This window comes from Onychomys torridus, chromosome 23, assembly GCF_903995425.1.
Source record: "Onychomys torridus chromosome 23, mOncTor1.1, whole genome shotgun sequence".
NCBI lineage: Eukaryota > Metazoa > Chordata > Mammalia > Rodentia > Cricetidae > Onychomys > Onychomys torridus.
In genome coordinates, this window is record NC_050465.1 from 8,965,457 (window position 1) to 8,984,177 (window position 18,721).

Sequence of the window (18,721 nt, forward strand, 5' to 3'; positions counted from 1 at the left end):
TTTCCTGCCCCACTTCCTGCCCCCTTCTCAGCCACCCTCTCATTTACTTTCTAGCCCTTCCCGAGCCACCAGCTGGAGAGAACAGGGAACAGCTGGGCTGGGCGGGCCTTCTCCTTTCTAGGCATTGGTTTCCATCTGTAACATCAGGGACAGGTGACAACCTTCTCAAGTCTGGTTTTTTCAACTCAAAGGATTCTAGGCTTTTTAGCACCTTCCCTTTCCTGGTACACAGGGGAACAGAGAAAAAAACCTGGCCTTTGCCTCATGGGACCAAATACACTCTTTTCTACCCTACCTCACGTTTTAAATGTTGACTGTGCCTTGGTAGATCAAAGACAAAACCTACTAGAGATTGCAAAGCATGGTATAAAAACAAGATTTAAAAACTCTGCAGTGTCTAACTCTCAAAAGCCTAGCCAGCTTTGGGGTTCAGTTTACCTGTAAGGAAGACCCAGACCCATGGACACTGTCAGATGCCACAGTAAGAGGACCAGACAGGCCCTGGTGAAGGCCTGAGAGCAGAGAGTGGGTGTGGCACCCTCACTCCTTGACAGATCCCCATTGTATGGTTCAGTAACTACCTTGCCTGAGTAGTTATGGAAAGATCAGTGTATTTCACTAAATGTGTATCAGAACACAGGTAAATGGTTTCAATTTTTGTAAAGAAATCTTGTTTTGTGCCAAAAAAAAAAAAAAAAGCTGATGTAGGAGGGTTAATTGAACCCAAGAGTTAAAATGTCAGCCAGAGCAACATAATAATACTTTTTTTTAAAGGTGTGGTGGAGTGGGAAAAAATAAAAATAAATTTATCTATTAGTAGTGTAAGCTCATTAAACTTATAAGTATAAACAGTGGGTCTAATCACAAGAAGTAGGTCAGAATTAGATATTTTAAAAAACAGATTATCTAGTCTGCTGCTAGTTAACTGCCCTGGAAATCCCCCTTTCACAATTAACAGCTAGAAACCCAGACAAAATCGACGAAATTCCTTTCTTCAGCCATTAGACCTCACAGCACAGAGCTATGACCTGAGAAGTGGGCTCCAGAACATGCCCTGGCCTTACTGCCCAGATTCTGCTTGGGGTATCCCAGGCCACCGTGTGGGTCCAAGTGACCAGTCCCTCTGAACTGAGGGGAAAAGTCCAAACAGCAGCAGCTACGGTCGGGGGTGGGAAGCAGAACAGCTGGAGTTACTGGTGGATGGAAGGAGCCGGGCAGCAGGAGGCCCCTCTGTCTTGACTTGGCGGATCTGGGTCAGGGAATCTACTAGGCTGCGATCCGAGAAAAGAACCACTGGAAATCAGGAAACCCGGCAGCTCCTCGGGCTCAGACAGGATTGGGGAGAAATCCAAGGAGCTGTGGAGATCAGAGAGGCCACATCCTGAGTCAGGGTTAAGTAGAGTCCTCCCTTAGCAAGAGCTACTTTGGGAGAGCAAGAGGTAAGTTGCTAGAGGACTATGCTTGGCTGGGTCTGCCCCCAATGAACCTCGGAAGGAATGTGAAAGGACCAGCAGACACTAAGTCTTAGCTATGTGCAGATTAAGGTCCTAGGGGCTTACCACAGCATACCAGGAACCTGAGAGAAACCAACACCCAAAATTTCCTCATTGAAGACATCAGCATGAATTCAAAGAAGTGAACTAAAACCTACAGGCAGATGAAAGAATTACCAATACAAACAATCAACTATTGGAAACCGTCTCAAGACTGTTAAGAGGGAAAACATAACGAGAAGAGGAAGAGATTTTTAACATTCATAGCAGTGAAAGCTGTCTGAATTTCTCGAGTCTAATGGGTAGCAGTAACAGCTGGTAAGACATGGAAGAAAAAAGCCAATGAGCTGGGAGAGAAAACAGAAACAATAGGTAATGTGGAGAGCAAGACTGGAAGAAATAACTGAGCGCCAGGGGCTGTAAAAGGACAGTGAACATCTGGCATGTGAATCTGAAGTCCGAGAAGGGAGAAGATGAGAGGGAGTTACCCAAACAGAAGTAGAAACCAGCCTGTCCTGAGCTTGGTGAAAACTGCGCCCCACATTTTCAAGAACGGCATGAGGAAAGCCACAGAGTCACACTGACCAGTCTCCTGGACATTAGAGATAAAGAACTCATCTTCAAAGCAGCTGAGGGGGGCGGAGCTGAAGAGATGGCTCAGGAGTTAGGGGCTCTTGCTGGTCTTCTAGTAGACCTGAGTTCCATTCCCAGCATACAAGTTCATGAGGCTAACAGTCAGCTACGTCTCCAGCTCCAGGGAACCTAAAGCCCTCCTCTGGCCTCTGGCACCTGAACAAATGTGGCATACACATACTCATAAATAAAAGTAAACCATTTTTTAGGCCGGGCGGTGGTGGCACACGCCTTTAATCCCAGCACTCGGGAGGCAGAGCCAGGTGGATCTCTGAGTTTGAGGCCAGTCTGGGCTACCAAGTGAGTTCCATGAAAGGCGCTGGAAAAACAAAACGAAAAAAGTAACCATTTTGTAAAAGATAAGTCTGCAGAAGAAAAGACTGTTCACATCTAGAAAAGAGCTACAATAGAAGCTCGCTAGGAGCCATGCAAGCTGGAAAGGGAAAACCATCAGTCTAGTGGTCCAGACCACATAGAACCACATTCCAGAGCCAAGGAGAAATAAAGACCTGCTCGAATAATTATCCAGCAACACACCTTTCTCATGAAACGAGTTAGAGGAGCCGGGTGGCAGTGGTGGCATACACCTTTAATCCCAGCCAGATCTCTGGGTAAGAGGCTAGCCTGGTCTACAGAGCGAGCTCCAGGGCTGTCAAGGCTACACAGAGAAACCCTGTCTTGAAAAACAAAACAAAAAAGAAAAGAAAAAAAAGTGTTAAAGGAAATTCTTTAGACAGAGGACAATGGTCTAAGACAAAAATATAGAGCTATACAGAAGAACAAAATGTGAGAAATGTCCAATGTGTGAGCCAAAGTTCTGAATCTCTTTTAAAATATTTCAAACAAAATAATTTTTATTTTTAAATTGAAGCAATTTGTCATAGGGATTATAACATGGGGGGGAATGTATGGCACTAATGTAAAAGTTTTGTCAGATAAATCTTTTTCTTAAGAGTCAAATGGTGTCGCCGGGCGGTGGTGGCGCACACCTTTAAATCCCAGCACTCGGGAGGTAGAGCCAAGCAGATCTCTGTGAGTTCGAGGCCAGCCCAGTCTACCAAGTGAGTTCCAGGAAAGGCGCAAAGCTACACAGAGAAACCCTGTCTCCAAAACAAAACAAAACAAAACAAACAAACAAAAAGTCAAATGGTGTCTGTCCATTGTGCCATGAAAGTAGCAGCCACACAGTTCAGAGCTGAATGCAAGGCAGTGTGTTCGTGTTGCTAATTTTTAAAAGAACTGTGGCATGCATGTGCTCCTTCTTACACCACACACACACACACACACACACACACACACACACACACACACACATAAACTGAAATTAAGAAACTACAATGAGTTATGGATGTTTGCCATCCCCCAAGTTGGGCATCTAATCCAAGCATTTTAAAACAATGCCATTTGTAACATTTCCCCTGAATGTTGACAGGATTGGATACAAATCTAACAAAATATGTATACAATTTTACAAAAAATTGATAAGAGAACCAAAGATCTAAGTAAATGGACAGAAATACATGTTCATAAAGGAGAAGACTAGGCATGCTAGTTATGTCTCTTATCCCCAAACTGATTCATAGATTTAATATAATTTCAAGCAGAATCCCAGTGGGATGTTTTTGTACATATAGACTAGCTGGTTCTATATTAATATGGGAAAGAAAAGGAACTTGAGTGTCCAAACAATTTTGATAAAGAATAATTGCTGTGGAATCACACTACTGGGTATTAAGACTTACTATAAAGTTATAGTGATGTAGAATATGTATTATTGGCAAGGAGATACCACACACAAATCAGTGGGACAGAGAGAGAATCTATACATCCTGGGTACCAAGTCAGGTCCTGGCACATCCAAGACAAGTGCCCCGCCACTAAGCTGTACCTATCACCCTTGTTTGTTTTCTGAGTTGGGGTTTTGTTGTGTTACCCAGGCTAGTCTTGAACTCTCCATCCTCCTGCCTCAGATTCCCAAGTACCTAAGACTGTGGTCATACACCATCTTGCTGGACATTTCCATCAAGGCAATTCAGGAGAAAGGATACTCTATACACCAAATTGGGACAATTCAATATCCTCATTTAAAAAAAAAAATAACCTCAAACCTTACAAAAATTAATTCAAAATGGATCTTGAACCTACATGGAAAATGCAAAACTAATGTTTTTAGGGGAAAAAAAAAAAAGAAACAGAAAGTAAACTTTGTGATCTGGTCTTCAACAAAGTGTTCCTAGATAAGACAGCAAAACGTATTAGCCACACAAAAATAAAGAGAAAATTAGATTCTTTGCTGAAATTTAAAAGTTTTGCTCTGTTGAAAGGCATAGTTAAAAGATGGACAAGTTCTGGATTGGGAGATGGTGGTAAAACTCATGTCTGGCAAAGGACTTAATATATGATGAATTCTCTAATCCTAAAGCAGGATAATCCAGTTAAGACCAATTGAAAAATAGGCAAACGACTTAGACATCTAGGCACAAAACATATTTGGAGGCACATGAGCAGATGAATATTCCTGACATTACCTTCAGCTCTAGTGAGATATCACCACAAACAGTACAGTAGCACAAAAATACCAACCTGGTGTGGGCAGTTGTCCCCTGTGCCAACGCATTCAAGGCTGCTTCCCACTGTCTCTTCTATCCGATGAATCAGTGTAACTGGATTTATGTTGAGGTCTTTGATCCACTTGGCCATGAGTTTTGCAGAGCACATATTTTTTTCCAAATAGTCATGAAGTGTCATTACGACTGGCCATATTGTGGGCCATAATATAAGGCCCAGCGGCTTAAAACAACAACAGCTAAACTAGTAATCATCGGAAAGTCTTCACTATTTACCAACAGGAATGTCTGATCAGTGATGTATGGGAGCTCTGGGTGGTCTTTCAGCATTGATTTCTGCGTCCCAAGAAAGGAGCCTGGGCCACGCTGGCTCCCAGAAGATAGGCATCCGACTTGAATGCCCCTTGGCATTGAGAACAGCTGTGGGAACTCACAGGGAGGCCAGCTTCTCCTCCATATCCAGCAGCCATACCTGCTCTTGCCCCAAGAATTTTCATCTCTCTCAAGTGGCTGCCATTAACCACTGACTTTCTTGCAGGAAGCTATCTGGTGCCTTCCCCCTGCCTCTCCAACCCCTGCCAGAATGGGGGCACCTGTGTGGATGCGGATCCAGGATATGTGTGCGAATGCCCTGAAGGCTTTATGGGCTTGGACTGCAGAGAGAGTATGTTGGGACTGCTGGGGGTGACCCAGGGCTGGGGCAGGAGAAGGGGGATGAGCTGCCTATAGCAGAGTTGAGGAGGGTCCTCCCTTGGGTTGTACATGCAGGAAACTCCACAAGACAAACAAAATGTTTGAGAGAGAGAGAGAGAGAGAGAGAGAGAGAGAGAGAGAGAGAGAGAGAGTTAGTTCAGCAGTTTTGTGGGAGGGTGGGGCCAGGATTGGACAGGGATAAGAGAGAGAAGCTTTCGCCCATGGAAGCTTCTCCCCTATCCCCACACAGGAATCCCCAATGACTGTGAGTGCCGGAATGGAGGCAGATGCCTGGGTACCAACACCACCCTCTGCCAGTGTCCCCCGGGCTTCTTTGGGCTCCTTTGTGAATTTGGTAGGTTTCTTGCCTGGTCCCTGGATATCATCATTACCAGGGTCACTGGGTCTTGGAGATGGGGGGCACCTTTGTCAAGAAGACAAGGTCTCCAGGAAGATGAGTGGGCACTAAAGGAGCTTCTTACTTCACAGAAGTCACAGCCACGCCCTGCAACATGAACACACAGTGTCCAGATGGAGGCTACTGCATGGAGTACGGCGGGAGCTACCTATGCGTCTGCCACACAGACCACAACATCAGCCACTGTGAGTGGCTAGGGACAGGCCACCAGGGATCCTGGACAGTGGTCTAGCAGGAGAAGGTGCAGGTGATGCCGCAGAGCCAGGGTTTAATGCAAGAGCCTGCAGGTGTGGGAGGCTCTGGCAAAGTTCACTTGCCATTGTTACAGGGGTCTCCTTCACTCCCTGAGGGAAAGCGTTTTGACAAAGATAAAGCACCATAAGCTATCTTCTCTCAGGCCTTAATGCATACAGTTTGTGTGACTGATGCATTTATACCGTTAGTGTAAATTCACTGGTGTGTAATTATACAGATGATGATCTAGCAGTACCACAGGTCAAAGCTACCTTGTTGGAGAGGGGGGGGTAGGGGAATGAGGCCTTAGGCCAAGGTGAGCAATCCAGATGCAAGCAGAGTGTATTTTAAGTGGCCTTGGTTTCGGCCAGGAGGGATGTGAAGGTGACCCTGGCAGGCAGGTGCTCCAGGACAGCATTTCCCTCTTCCCCCCAGCTCTGCCATCACCCTGCGACTCCGACCCTTGCTTTAATGGAGGCTCCTGTGATGCCCACGACGACTCCTACACGTGCGAGTGCCCACGTGGATTCCACGGCAGGCACTGCGAGAAAGGTGACGTGGAACAGAGAGGGAAATGGGGCGAGGGATGGGGCGGGGCGAGCGCTGGAGCGCAGCTGGGGGCGGGGCGGGGGCGGGGGCGGGGCGTGCGCCTTCCCAGGCTCCGCCGTCAGCACCACGGAGAGCTCCCAGGCCGCCCGCCCACGGCTTCTCTCATTCATCAGATACTCTTTCTCTCCCGGAGCTCTTCTTAGGCTCTTCCTTGCACATCTAGGGCAGCAAGCGCCTCGCCATTTCTGACAGTTATCTTCGTCACTGGTCTGCATGCCTCAAGAGGCTTCAGTATTTTTCCAAACAGATTTTAGAATGATTATAATGAACTTAAATTTTTTTTCCATTCCGATTTTGTTAGATTTAGTTTAACATAGAGAATGCAGACATTTTACAGCGTTTAGCCACTTAGAATTTAAGTATTCTTCCATGATACATTGCGGGGGTTGCCGTCTTCCTCAGTGCCCCCCAGGATCATCCCTTTCATGCAATAACACGCACTCTTGGGGTTGGGGATTTAGCTCAGTGGTAGAGCGCTTGCCTAGCAAGCACAAGGCCCTGGGTTTGGTCCTCAGCTCCGAAAATAAAAATAAAAATAACACACACTCTCACAAACCAATCATCTCAGGCATACATCCTTGACTGAAGGCCTTTGTAAGCTGACTCAGGACTCTGGGCACCCCACAGCCTGGCTGTTCAGGATAGCCAAGACCTCAGTGGATTTATGAGGAGCCTCCCCAACATATCACTTCTCCAGCTATGTATCACATGCCCCAGGGCAGGTTTCTGACAGAGGTGTCTGAGACTCTCACAGCATCCTCTGTCCCTGAAGCAGTGTAGAGAGCTGGTAAAGAGATGGTCTTCTGCATGGTTATCCCTGAAATCCCATACAGGGCCCTTCCAGAACCTGCTTTGAGGGACCTTAAGGGAGACCCGAGCATTTGCTAAGATGGCATAGGAATGATAGGGCAGGGACACTGGGCCCTGTAAGCCTGGCCTGGAGAGGGTGTGGTCTCTGGGAAGGACATCCTGTAGAGCTATGAAGCAATCTGTAGCTGGGAGGTCTAGAGCAGATTCTAGAAGGGCACTGTGTGTGTGTCTCCTGTGACTTGGGGCTCAATTCTCCATCAAGGAGAGAGCTGGCAGGTTCAGGGCCTATAGCCTGTTTATGACTGGCTGATCTAGCTCCTGCTATTTGGGCCTTGGGGCACAGCTGAGAAGCAGGTTTGACTTCAGGCCCGTCCAGTACCAAAGGACTGAAAAGGCAGAGCATGGTAACAAGGATTCTGCACCACTAGGAAGGTGGCCCATCTTCACCATATCTCTCTGTCTTTACACCCAGCCCGGCCACACCTCTGCAGCTCGGGGCCCTGCCGGAACGGGGGCACGTGCAAAGAGACAGGCAATGAGTACCACTGCACCTGCCCTTATCGCTTCACCGGGAGACACTGTGAGATTGGTGCGGCCCCAGGGCAGGGGTGGGTGGTGATGGACATGCTCTGAGCTAGGGCTGAGCCAGCCAGAATCCAGCTGGCCAAGCCCTGACCACCATGCCTCTCAGGAACACCTTCATGAAGGCCTTGTTTCTGGGATGGTGGGGACATGGAGAGGTTGATGTCTATGATACGTGACTCTGATGGTGTCTTCTGCTTCCAGGAAAGCCAGACTCCTGTGCCTCTGGCCCCTGTCACAATGGTGGCACTTGCTTTCACTACATTGGCAAATACAAGTGTGACTGCCCTCCAGGCTTCTCTGGGCGGCACTGCGAGATAGGTATGGTGGGAGCAGCCAGAGATACTCTCTTGAGCGCATGTGAAAACTGGATCAAGGGGCAGAGCTGGACTGGCAGGAATGGGAGGTGGGCTGAGTACAATACAGACGACCCCAAGAGAAACACAGTGAAAGGGGTCTTCTGTGTTCTTGCAGCCCCCTCCCCCTGCTTCCGGAGCCCATGTCTGAATGGGGGTACCTGTGAGGATCTAGGAGCAGATTTCTTCTGCCACTGCCAGCCAGGGTATACAGGACACCGGTGTCAGGCAGGTGAGAGCCAGGTGGGTGGGCTGGGAGCATGGCATCTTTCCTGGATCCCCCTAGGAGCTGGGCAGGGTAGGGGTGGGGTCCTATTTTTCTGCTGCTGTGACAAAGCACCAAGACCAAGGCAACTTATAGAAGTTTTGGGGGCTTACAGTTCCCAGGGTGCCATCACCATGACAGTCATGGTAGTGAGCAGGGCAGGCAGGCAGACGTGGTGCTGGAGCAGTTGCTGAGAGCTCACATCCTGATATACAAGCATGAGGCAGAAAGAGAAAGCTAACTGGGAATGGCATTGGCTTTTGGAACCTCAAAGCCTGCCTCCAATGATACAAACTCCACAATCCTAATCCTGATCCTTCCCAAACAGTTCCACCAACTGGGGACCAAGTATATCCAAACATGTGAGCCTATGGGGGACATTCTCTTTCAAACCACTGTGGGAAAGGGAAAATCAGTGTTTGAGGTGCCACCCCCAGAAGCCAATGTAAGTGGAGCTTTCCTGTCCTGATCCTGTCCCCTTGAGCAGGTGGTGTGGAAGCCAGGCCTCTCTGGTCATGTGGAAGAATAGTTTAGACTAGGTGGGTGCCCTGACACCCAGGAAATGCTGATGTTCTCTTGCAGAGGTGGACTGTGGTCGCCCTGAGGAGGTGAAACATGCTACCATGCGCTACAATGGCACTCACATGGGCTCGGTGGCCCTGTACACGTGTGACCGTGGCTTCAGTCTGAGCGCCCTCAGCCATATTCGTATCTGCCAGCCACAAGGTGTCTGGAGCCAGCCTCCCCAGTGCATTGGTGATTCTGTGGGCCCTCTGGGATGGGTGGGCAGGGCCAACATCTTTCTCTCACAGCCATAGGAAGTTGGGACAGAGGCTGCACGCAAGCCCCTCCCCCATCTCCTGTCTGTAAGTAGAGGCTACACCTCCTGTGATGACAAGGGTGATTGCTATCAGCTTTGTTCTGGGCTATTCCTATTTAGAGTGTCCTTGTCCTCAGAGCCAACCAAGAACAGATGAAACAGCTGCAGACCCACACTGCAGATAAAACGCTGGGGCCAAGACTTAATCAAAGTGCAGGGTCCTAAAGAAGCAGATCTCAGTTCAGGCCCCCACCCAGACCTGTAGAACCAAGCTGCATTTCAACAAAATCCTAGCCCCCCACATATGCATTGGAGGAGTGCTGTTCCAGACAGCATCCTCTCCAGGGTCCCAGCCATGGCTCTGTCCTGGAGACAGGGTCCTTCTGACTGAGACCCTAGAGCTGGGAAGCTCTTACCAAGGCTGTATGTGCATAGGCATCAAGCCTGTTTATGCAGCTCTGCCATCAGGAACTGTGAGATAATAACACAGTTCTCACGAAACATACACAGGGACAGCACCTACAACAACTGCCATTTCCCAAATGCCTGAGAAGCCCCATCCCACTGGGTGGCCCCATCAAAATAAAGAGTTCTGAAGAGGACCACCTGGACCCAGTGAGGCATCTATCCTCTACTCCTGCCCTCCCAAGCCCAAGTTCCTGCATGGTGCTCAGGAGAGTGCCGCCTCTCTCAGCTCCTCTTTTCCTCAACATGTTGCCAGGCACAGAGGAGGGGGCTCCAGCAAGGAAGAGAGCTCCTGGAAGCACAGCCCCTAAACGCAGTGATGGGTGTCCATATAGCAGCTACCATTGGAGACAGAAATAGAGAAGATGGCCAAACAGCACCAAAGGATATCCGTCTACTATACACATTTTATGTTGCAACATTTATCGTGATAGTATGCAAAAGTTAATATGGCGTTGGCCATGTACAAGGGGATCGATTGGTAAACTATGCTTCAAAGCAAGTAGAAAGAGGAGACTTTAAACCACAATAGTTGAAATAATCAGCATAATTTATAAGTGGATATTGATGAAGAATAAGTGGATATTGATGAAGAATAAGTCAGTGAGTTGAAAGACAGTTGGAAGAGCTTCCCCAGAAAGAAGAGGAACAGGTTGTGCACAAAAGAAAGTATAGAGCCTGGACGGGAACAGCAGTACCAAGCCTGAGACATAAGAATATTGTAGGATAACAGCAAATCCTTGACTAGGCAGGGGGAACGGCACAGTAAAGGACTCAGAGCGGCATCAGACTTCTCAGCAACAAACGTCAGAGGGGAGAGAGCAAGTTCTTTCCAGATGCACTTGGGTGAGGATGCAGACAGTGTCCCTGGCTGAACTGTGACAGTAGACACTACGAGACCCGTAGGATCACACCTGCGAGCCTGTCGGAGCTGGGGATCCAGAATTTCATGCCTCCTTTCCTGTGTGAGAAAGGCTGCTAGCACTTTTATCTCGGGGCAGAGACCCACCATGAGCAGGGCATGATGGAGCAGGGGATGATGGAGCAGGGGAAACAGGCCACAAAGCGGAGGAGATCCCGTAGGTCATGCACAGTGGAGTGATGGCAGAGATGCTGAAGTCACAGAGCAAGTCCTCACATAGCCACCAGTTCCCACCACAGGACCTGCCACATGCATGTGAAACCAGGGGCAGGTCTGAAGGTTAGACATCCCACTCTCCCACAAGGCTGAGATCTGAAATCCAGCAGGAGAGGCCTACTCCAGCCCTCAAGAATTTGAAACTAGCCTCCAGTCAGCCCCCAGCAACATCCAGTAACATCCAGTGCCTGATCCAGGCAGCTCAGTCAAGCTGCAGGGCAGAGAACAGAGCTTTTCAGCCCAGGGAAGAAATGTCCCACTTTGGTCTATACTGTGTTTGTTTACACTATGCCTGAGGACCAAGAAATTACAACAGATAATCTAGAAAAGAAATTATCGAAACAGGCCTACAGATGTCCCAGATATTGGAACTCACAGACAAGGACTTTTAAATGTCACTATAAAAATATTCAAAAAAAGAAATTCCAAGTGAATGAAATAATGAAGAAATTTAAAGACAAAATAGAGACTCTAAACTAAAAATGCAACATTTAGGTAATTACAGGGATAGGCTGGATTAAACTGGATTTCCAACAGAATGGTCACAATAGGGAAAAAAAATCACAGCATAACAAAATTACATAAACTGCAAATCAGAGAGAAAGTGTTATTTTAAGTGAACTATAAATTGTAAAAAATTAATTTTTAAATGACGGAGACTATTTGTTGAGAATAGTATTGCCTTAGTTCCAAACTAGATAGACATTATAAAATTTGAGATTATAGGGCTGGGTGGTGGTGGCGCACGCCTTTAATCCCAGCACTCTGGAGGCAGAGCCAGGCGGATCTCTGTGAGTTTGAGACCAGCCTGAGTGAGATCCAGGAAAGGCGCAAAGCTACACAGAGAAATCCTGTCTCAAAAAACCAAATAAATAAATAAATAGATAGATAGATAGATAGATAGATAGATAGATAGATAAAGCAACTCCTCCTCAACTGAAAACAGAAGGTGTTTTTCCTCAATCAGATTAAGGGCATGCATGAAAACTCCACAGCTAACAAAGGTTAACAGTAGAAGACTGCCCACCACTGGGGAAGGCCACGCCGCCACTGCTTTCCCACGTTGCCCAGGGGGTCCTGGACGCTGCTAAGGTGAGACCCTGCAGCAGAAGGCATAGCCATCAGAAAGGGAGGGAGGAGTGAAGATGCCAGCTGTGTGCACAGAAAACCCTGAGCGGATTCTCCAAAAGAAGCTGCTGACCTAACCCACGGGTGAAAGAGATCACAGGAGACGAGGCAAAGGCAGGACAACCCAGCTCCCAGAGTCCCGCCGGGAGCACCTGGGAAGAGCGGTAGAATGGTACTGTGCACAACGGCATCAGAGCCATCGCTTCTGTATGTGTGAGAAGAATTATGTAAAAGCTGAAGCTAAAACCTGCTAAGAAAGCATATGGGAAAATACCCCTGACAGCTGGGATAACGTGGGTATGCACTGGAAAGGTATGACATTTGTTTCAGGTCACTACCAACCGTGATGGATTCCAGGTGGACCAGAGACTTCAATGTTATTTTTGTTTGGGAAATATAGGTTCACATCTTTTTTCTTGAGTGCAGAAAGATTCCTTAGGCCACACACACACACACACACACACACACACACACACACACACACACACAAATACTATGAAAGAAATAAATAGACAAATTTGGGTATATAAAAATTAGGAACTTAAAACTTTGAAGAAGTGAAATAAAAGCTAGAAATTAAGAAGGTGTGTATGTGTGAATATACATAGATCAGTAAGTGTCCAGAGAGAGAGAGAGAGGGTGTGTGTGAATATACATAGATCAGTAAGTGTCCAGAGAGAGAGAGAGAGGGTGTGTGTGTGAATATACATAGATCAGTAAGTGTCCAGAGAGAGAGAGAGAGGGTGTGTGTGTGAATATACATAGATCAGTAAGTGTCCAGAGAGAGAGAGAGAGAGAGGGTGTGTGTGTGAATATACATAGATCAGTAAGTGTCTAGAGAGAGAGAGAGAGGGTGTGTGTGTGAATATACATAGATCAGTAAGTGTCCAGAGAGAGAGAGAGAGAGAGAGGGTGTGTGTGTGAATATACATAGATCAGTAAGTGTCCAGAGAGAGAGAGGGTGTGTGTGTGAATATACATAGATCAGTAAGTGTCCAGAGAGAGAGAGAGAGGGTGTGTGTGAATATACATAGATCAGTAAGTGTCCAGAGAGAGAGAGAGAGGGTGTGTGTGTGAATATACATAGATCAGTAAGTGTCCAGAGAGAGAGAGAGAGAGAGGGTGTGTGTGTGAATATACATAGATCAGTAAGTGTCCAGAGAGAGAGAGGGTGTGTGTGTGAATATACATAGATCAGTAAGTGTCCAGAGAGAGAGAGAGGGTGTATGTGTGAATATACATAGATCAGTAAGTGTCCAGAGAGAGAGAGGGTGTGTGTGTGAATATACATAGATCAGTAAGTGTCCAGAGAGAGAGAGAGAGAGGGTGTGTGTGTGAATATACATAGATCAGTAAGTGTCCAGAGAGAGAGAGAGAGAGGGTGTGTGTGTGAATATACATAGATCAGTAAGTGTCCAGAGAGAGAGAGAGAGGGTGTATGTGTGACTATACATAGATCAGTAAGTGTCCAGAGAGAGAGAGGGTGTGTGTGTGAATATACATAGATCAGTAAGTGTCCAGAGAGAGAGAGGGTGTGTGTGTGACTATACATAGATCAGTAAGTGTCCAGAGAGAGAGTGTGTGTGTGACTATACATAGATCAGTAAGTGTCCAGAGAGAGAGAGAGGGTGTGTGTGTGAATATACATAGATCAGTAAGTGTCCAGAGAGAGAGAGAGAGAGAGGGTGTGTGTGTGAATATACATAGATCAGTAAGTGTCCAGAGAGAGAGAGAGAGAGGGTGTGTGTGTGAATATACATAGATCAGTAAGTGTCCAGAGAGAGAGAGAGAGAGAGAGAGAGAGAGAGAGTGTGTGTGAATATACATAGATCAGTAAGTGTCCAGAGAGAGAGAGAGAGGGTGTGTGTGTGAATATACATAGATCAGTAAGTGTCCAGAGAGAGAGAGAGAGGGTGTATGTGTGAATATACATAGATCAGTAAGTGTCCAGAGAGAGAGAGGGTGTGTGTGTGACTATACATAGATCAGTAAGTGTCCAGAGAGAGAGAGGGTGTGTGTGTGAATATACATAGATCAGTAAGTGTCCAGAGAGAGAGAGGGTGTGTGTGTGACTATACATAGATCAGTAAGTGTCCAGAGAGAGAGTGTGTGTGTGACTATACATAGATCAGTAAGTGTCCAGAGAGAGAGAGAGGGTGTGTGTGTGAATATACATAGATCAGTAAGTGGAGAGAGAGAGAGAGAGAGAGAGAGAGAGAGAGAGAGAGAGAGAGAGAGAGAGAACACTGATTCAAGACTACTTGGAGAAGACCAAGGAATCAATATGGGAAGAATAAGCCTAAGAGAAAAGTAGACAAAACACACTTCATGGAAGAACTGTATGAGGCCAACAAACGTGAAAATGAGCATTTTACTTTACAGTAATCAGGGGAAGGCAAATGTACAAATCCATCAGCTAGACGCATTTAGCTGGCTACATTTCAGAAGTTTAGAAACCTACTGGTGAGAACACAGACAACAGACTTTCTTAGCACTCGGTAGAGGGACTCTAAGTTGCCCAAAGCACTTGGAAATGACTTGGCAATTTGCTTGTTGAGTTGACTACCAATGCAGGCTCTGTCTCAACAATCCCATTTCCCAGTAAACTTAAGAAACTCACCTATCTACACCAGGATATCTGGAGAACCTCAGCAGCAGCAGTTTTTGTAGTCACCAAAGGAAAAAAGAAAACAATCTAGAATCAACACAAGTGCTCACCAAATAAGAAAGGATGAAACATGATATAAGCAACTTCGGAGCATTAAACAGCTGTGAAAGTGGCGGCGAACCACAGGGACCCACACAGTATGGAGGTCTCCTACTGATGAAATGTCAAGTGAGGAAGAACACCTATCGCGGCACCCTGTCAATAAAGTTCAGAAGCAACAAAAACAAGCCATGTCTTCTTTAGGCAATTCAAAAAATTTCAAGGATGAATTTTAGGGCTGGGAATGATGGCACATTGTCTTTAATCTCAATACTCCAGAGATAGCAGAAGGATCTCTATGAGTTCAAGGTCAGCCTAGTTTACAAAAAGAGTTACAGGCTAGCCAAGGCTACATAGTGAAATCCTGTCAAAAAGTAATTTCAAAAATACATTTTCAAGAGACAAAGAAATGATAGACACAGGTGCTGGGTGTCACGCAGGGGGAAGGGACCTGCAAGCCAGTGGGTAGACAGCACTCTGACTTCTGTCTGGTCCTAACACTGTCGGTCATCACCATTTATTTAACCTTTTTAAAATAACTTTTAGATTTCTATATTTTATGTATATGCGTGTTTTGCCTGCATTTATGTATGCACACCATGTGTGTAACAGAGGAGGCAAAAAATAAGGCATTGGATCCTCTAGAACTGGAGTTACAGAGCCACCATGTGTGTGCTGGGAATCAAACCTGGGTCCTCTGCTAGAGCAATAAATGTCCTTAAGCACTGAGGCATCTCTCCAGCCCCCACCATTTAGTTACTTCTTAAGTATGAAATTAGACTTTTCTCAAACTGAACATTCAAATTCAGGGGCACATCTTCCGGTTTAAAAGAAGCATATGGTGAACCTTTTAAAGCTGAAGACTGCCCCCCACAAACATACTAGTTTTATATGTGTGTGCTGGATACAGAACTAGCAAAGGTCAGGCATCAGGCGTTTCCTGCCAAACCTTGATGGCTGTGGGTCCAGAGGGGTCTTCGGAGAGACTCTTGAGTGGTTCAGAAACAACTGCACTCACTTTGTAGATATGAGCCAGGCAGGAGACCTCCACGGATAACCCTGAGTTGGCCTCTGAGTATCGAGGAGTATTGTAAACTTGCTCAGAGCCTCAGAGCTACTTGATATCCATTTACATATAGGTTAATACGGCCACCTTGCTTTGTTCTTGGGGTCTCTCCTTAGAGGTAGATGAGTGCCAGTCTCAGCCATGCCTGCATGGCGGCTCATGCCAGGACCTCACTGCCGGTTACCAGTGCCTCTGCAGCCCAGGGTACGAAGGAGTCCACTGTGAGCTAGGTAAGAGGTCTGCTCAAGGCAACGGGGCTCCCCCCGGGCCACCTTGTTCCATCACTCCTTCCCTGGGACAGAGCTCTATCTAAATAACCATCCCATTCCCTGCTTGGTGTCTTAGGGCCATTCTGATGGCCAGGATAGATGTTAAAAGCTCTCTGTCCCCTCCTGCCCTGGGGACTGAGAGCCCATCAGAAAACCACTGGCCTAGCAATCAGACTCAGGCCTGGGGGTGGGGCAGAGAAGATGGGCAGGTCACAACCCTTGACACCTGCAGAGAGCAGAGGCCTTACCAATCCCTGACAGGGTGAGACCTGCATCCCTTGTTCCTGTGTGAAGCCCTGAGCCCCGACACAGAGACTGGCTTCGGGAAGGGAAAAGCCCAGGGGCGGTTTCCAGTTGTAATGCTAGAGAGCATTCAAGCTGCAGTACAGAAGCAGTGACAGGAACAGCAGAGTGCTTTGCTGGACATGGGCAGGAGACCAACCAAGGAGGAACAAGTGTAGGCGACAGAAGGAAGGCCGTGGTCCAGAGTCCAGACTCCAAGGACCGGCCTCGGGGCCTTGCTGATCATCAGGGAGCAATTAGAATCCTGGGGACATGCAGGGAGCTCCGGCATGAGCCAGGCCCATCCCCTGTCTCTACAGAGACAGACGAGTGCCAAGCGCAGCCCTGTAGAAATGGAGGCTCCTGTTTGGACCTGCCCAGGGCTTTCATCTGCCAGTGCCCTGAAGGTTTCAGTGGAGTCCACTGTGAAACAGGTAGGGCTCTTTCAGGTGGGTCCCACAGAACCAGGGCTGCTGGGAGATCAGAGGGAAGCCAGGAGCCATCCTCTTGCTGGACAAGCCACCCAGGGAAAGAAAACCCCCAAGGCTGTGGTGACCTGGAGGGAGGAAGGAAACTGGGCGGGGGGTCCCTGAGAGCTCCTCCTGCCCGCAGGTGCGCCATACCCCTCTCCTGGCCATTGCTCCTTGCCTCCCCCTATCCCTTCTTCCCGCTGTCCTCTCCTCCCTCCCCCAGAGTCCCTCCCTGCAGCTCGGGCCAACCCTTTGGGTGTTCTCCAGAGGTGGACGCCTGTGCCTCCAGCCCCTGCCAGCACGGAGGCCGGTGTGAGGACGGTGGTGAGGCCTACCTGTGCGTGTGTCCAGAGGGCTTCTTTGGCTACCACTGCGAGACAGGTAGGATCTCAGGCCTGCCTGCTCACCGAGACCCCTTCCCTGGCCCTCTCATCTCCTTGGTAACTAGCCCTACTTGCTGCCTTCACCTTCCTCCACTCCCAGCAGCACATGCTCAGTCCATAGCTCCACACCCACCTTAACTGGCTCTGCTGTCCCTAGACAGGCTGAGCCTGCAGCCCCAGAGCCCTACACTCAGCATCCTCCTCTCTGTGGAGAACCCTTCCCCCTGTTAGCATATGGTAGGTCCCTCAACCAGGCCTTTCCTGGAACTGGTAGTGGTGGCAGGTTATCCCTGCTCATCATTGCTCCCAGCACCAGAACACTCCTGGACAGCATTCTACTCACTCTCTAGAATGGTCTCTGTCTCAGCCTGAGACCCAGCCCCTCCTAAATGGGAGCACCAAGCTACAGCCAAGCTTGTGTTTGGCCCTGCGGTGCCTGACAGGTAGCACTTAGCTATGCAAGGCAGAGAGAGACAGCAGATGTCATGACACCACCCCACTACTCCCTGGCCCTTGCCACCTCTGCAACAAGAGGCCTAGGTACAAGAAAAGGGAAAAAAAAAACCCAATTCCCCTCCTCACTGCCGTTTCCCCCCTCAGTGAGTGACCCCTGCTTCTCGAGCCCCTGCGGGGGCCGCGGCTACTGCTTGGCCAGCAACGGGTCCCACAGCTGTACCTGCAAAGTGGGCTACACAGGCAAGGACTGCACCAAAGGTGAGGGCCAGGAGCTCCGGGAAGGAGGATGGAGGAGCGAGGGGGCCCGAAGGTAGGCCGGGGGGCCCAGCGGGAAAGATGGGCAGACAGCTGCTGACCTAGGTCCCCTTCCTGAGAGCGGGCAGGAGGTCCCAGCAGCCACACGTGCGGAAATTACAAACCTCCAAGGGCCATGGCAGCCCCAATGAGAAGACTCCCCGCCAGCGAGGCCTTGGGTGACCAGGCCCCAGAACCAATCTAGGTGACGTGACGGGGAGCTGCTCTTTCCGCTCAAAGTCTAACCCTCCACCTCCCTTGTGTTTGGTGACAACCCTGAAGAGCTCCTCCCGCCAACAGCTCTCAGGGTAGAGAGGGTGGAGGAGAGTGGGGTCTCCATCTCCTGGAGCCCCCCCGAGGGCACCACGGCCAGGCAGGTGCTGGACGGCTACGCGGTCACCTATGCCTCCTCGGACGGATCCTTCCGACGCACGGACTTCGTGGACCGGAGGCGGTCCTCTCACCAGCTGCGGGTCCTGGCGGCAGGCCGTGCCTACAACATCTCGGTTTTCTCAGTCAAGAGAAACACCAACAACAAAAACGACATCAGCAGGCCTGCAGCACTGCTCACCCGCACCCGTGA

The 18,721-nt window shown here is 48.5% G+C and overlaps 1 protein-coding gene across 2 annotated transcripts in view; it reads left to right on the top strand.

Annotated features, from left to right (window-relative positions):
- The window catches only part of Sned1 (sushi, nidogen and EGF like domains 1), a 65,176-nt gene that overhangs the window by 27,445 nt on the left and 19,010 nt on the right, over positions 1–18,721 (top strand). For both annotated transcript variants that reach the window (XM_036172855.1, XM_036172857.1), the window contains exons 9-21: positions 5,232–5,357; positions 5,637–5,741; positions 5,876–5,989; positions 6,474–6,590; positions 7,930–8,046; positions 8,244–8,360; positions 8,514–8,627; positions 9,243–9,416; positions 16,101–16,214; positions 16,856–16,969; positions 17,273–17,386; positions 17,989–18,102; positions 18,421–18,717. In XM_036172855.1, the coding sequence (XP_036028748.1) occupies positions 5,232–5,357; positions 5,637–5,741; positions 5,876–5,989; positions 6,474–6,590; positions 7,930–8,046; positions 8,244–8,360; positions 8,514–8,627; positions 9,243–9,416; positions 16,101–16,214; positions 16,856–16,969; positions 17,273–17,386; positions 17,989–18,102; positions 18,421–18,717 (1,737 nt within the window). The remainder of the gene's footprint in view (positions 1–5,231; positions 5,358–5,636; positions 5,742–5,875; positions 5,990–6,473; positions 6,591–7,929; positions 8,047–8,243; positions 8,361–8,513; positions 8,628–9,242; positions 9,417–16,100; positions 16,215–16,855; positions 16,970–17,272; positions 17,387–17,988; positions 18,103–18,420; positions 18,718–18,721) is intronic.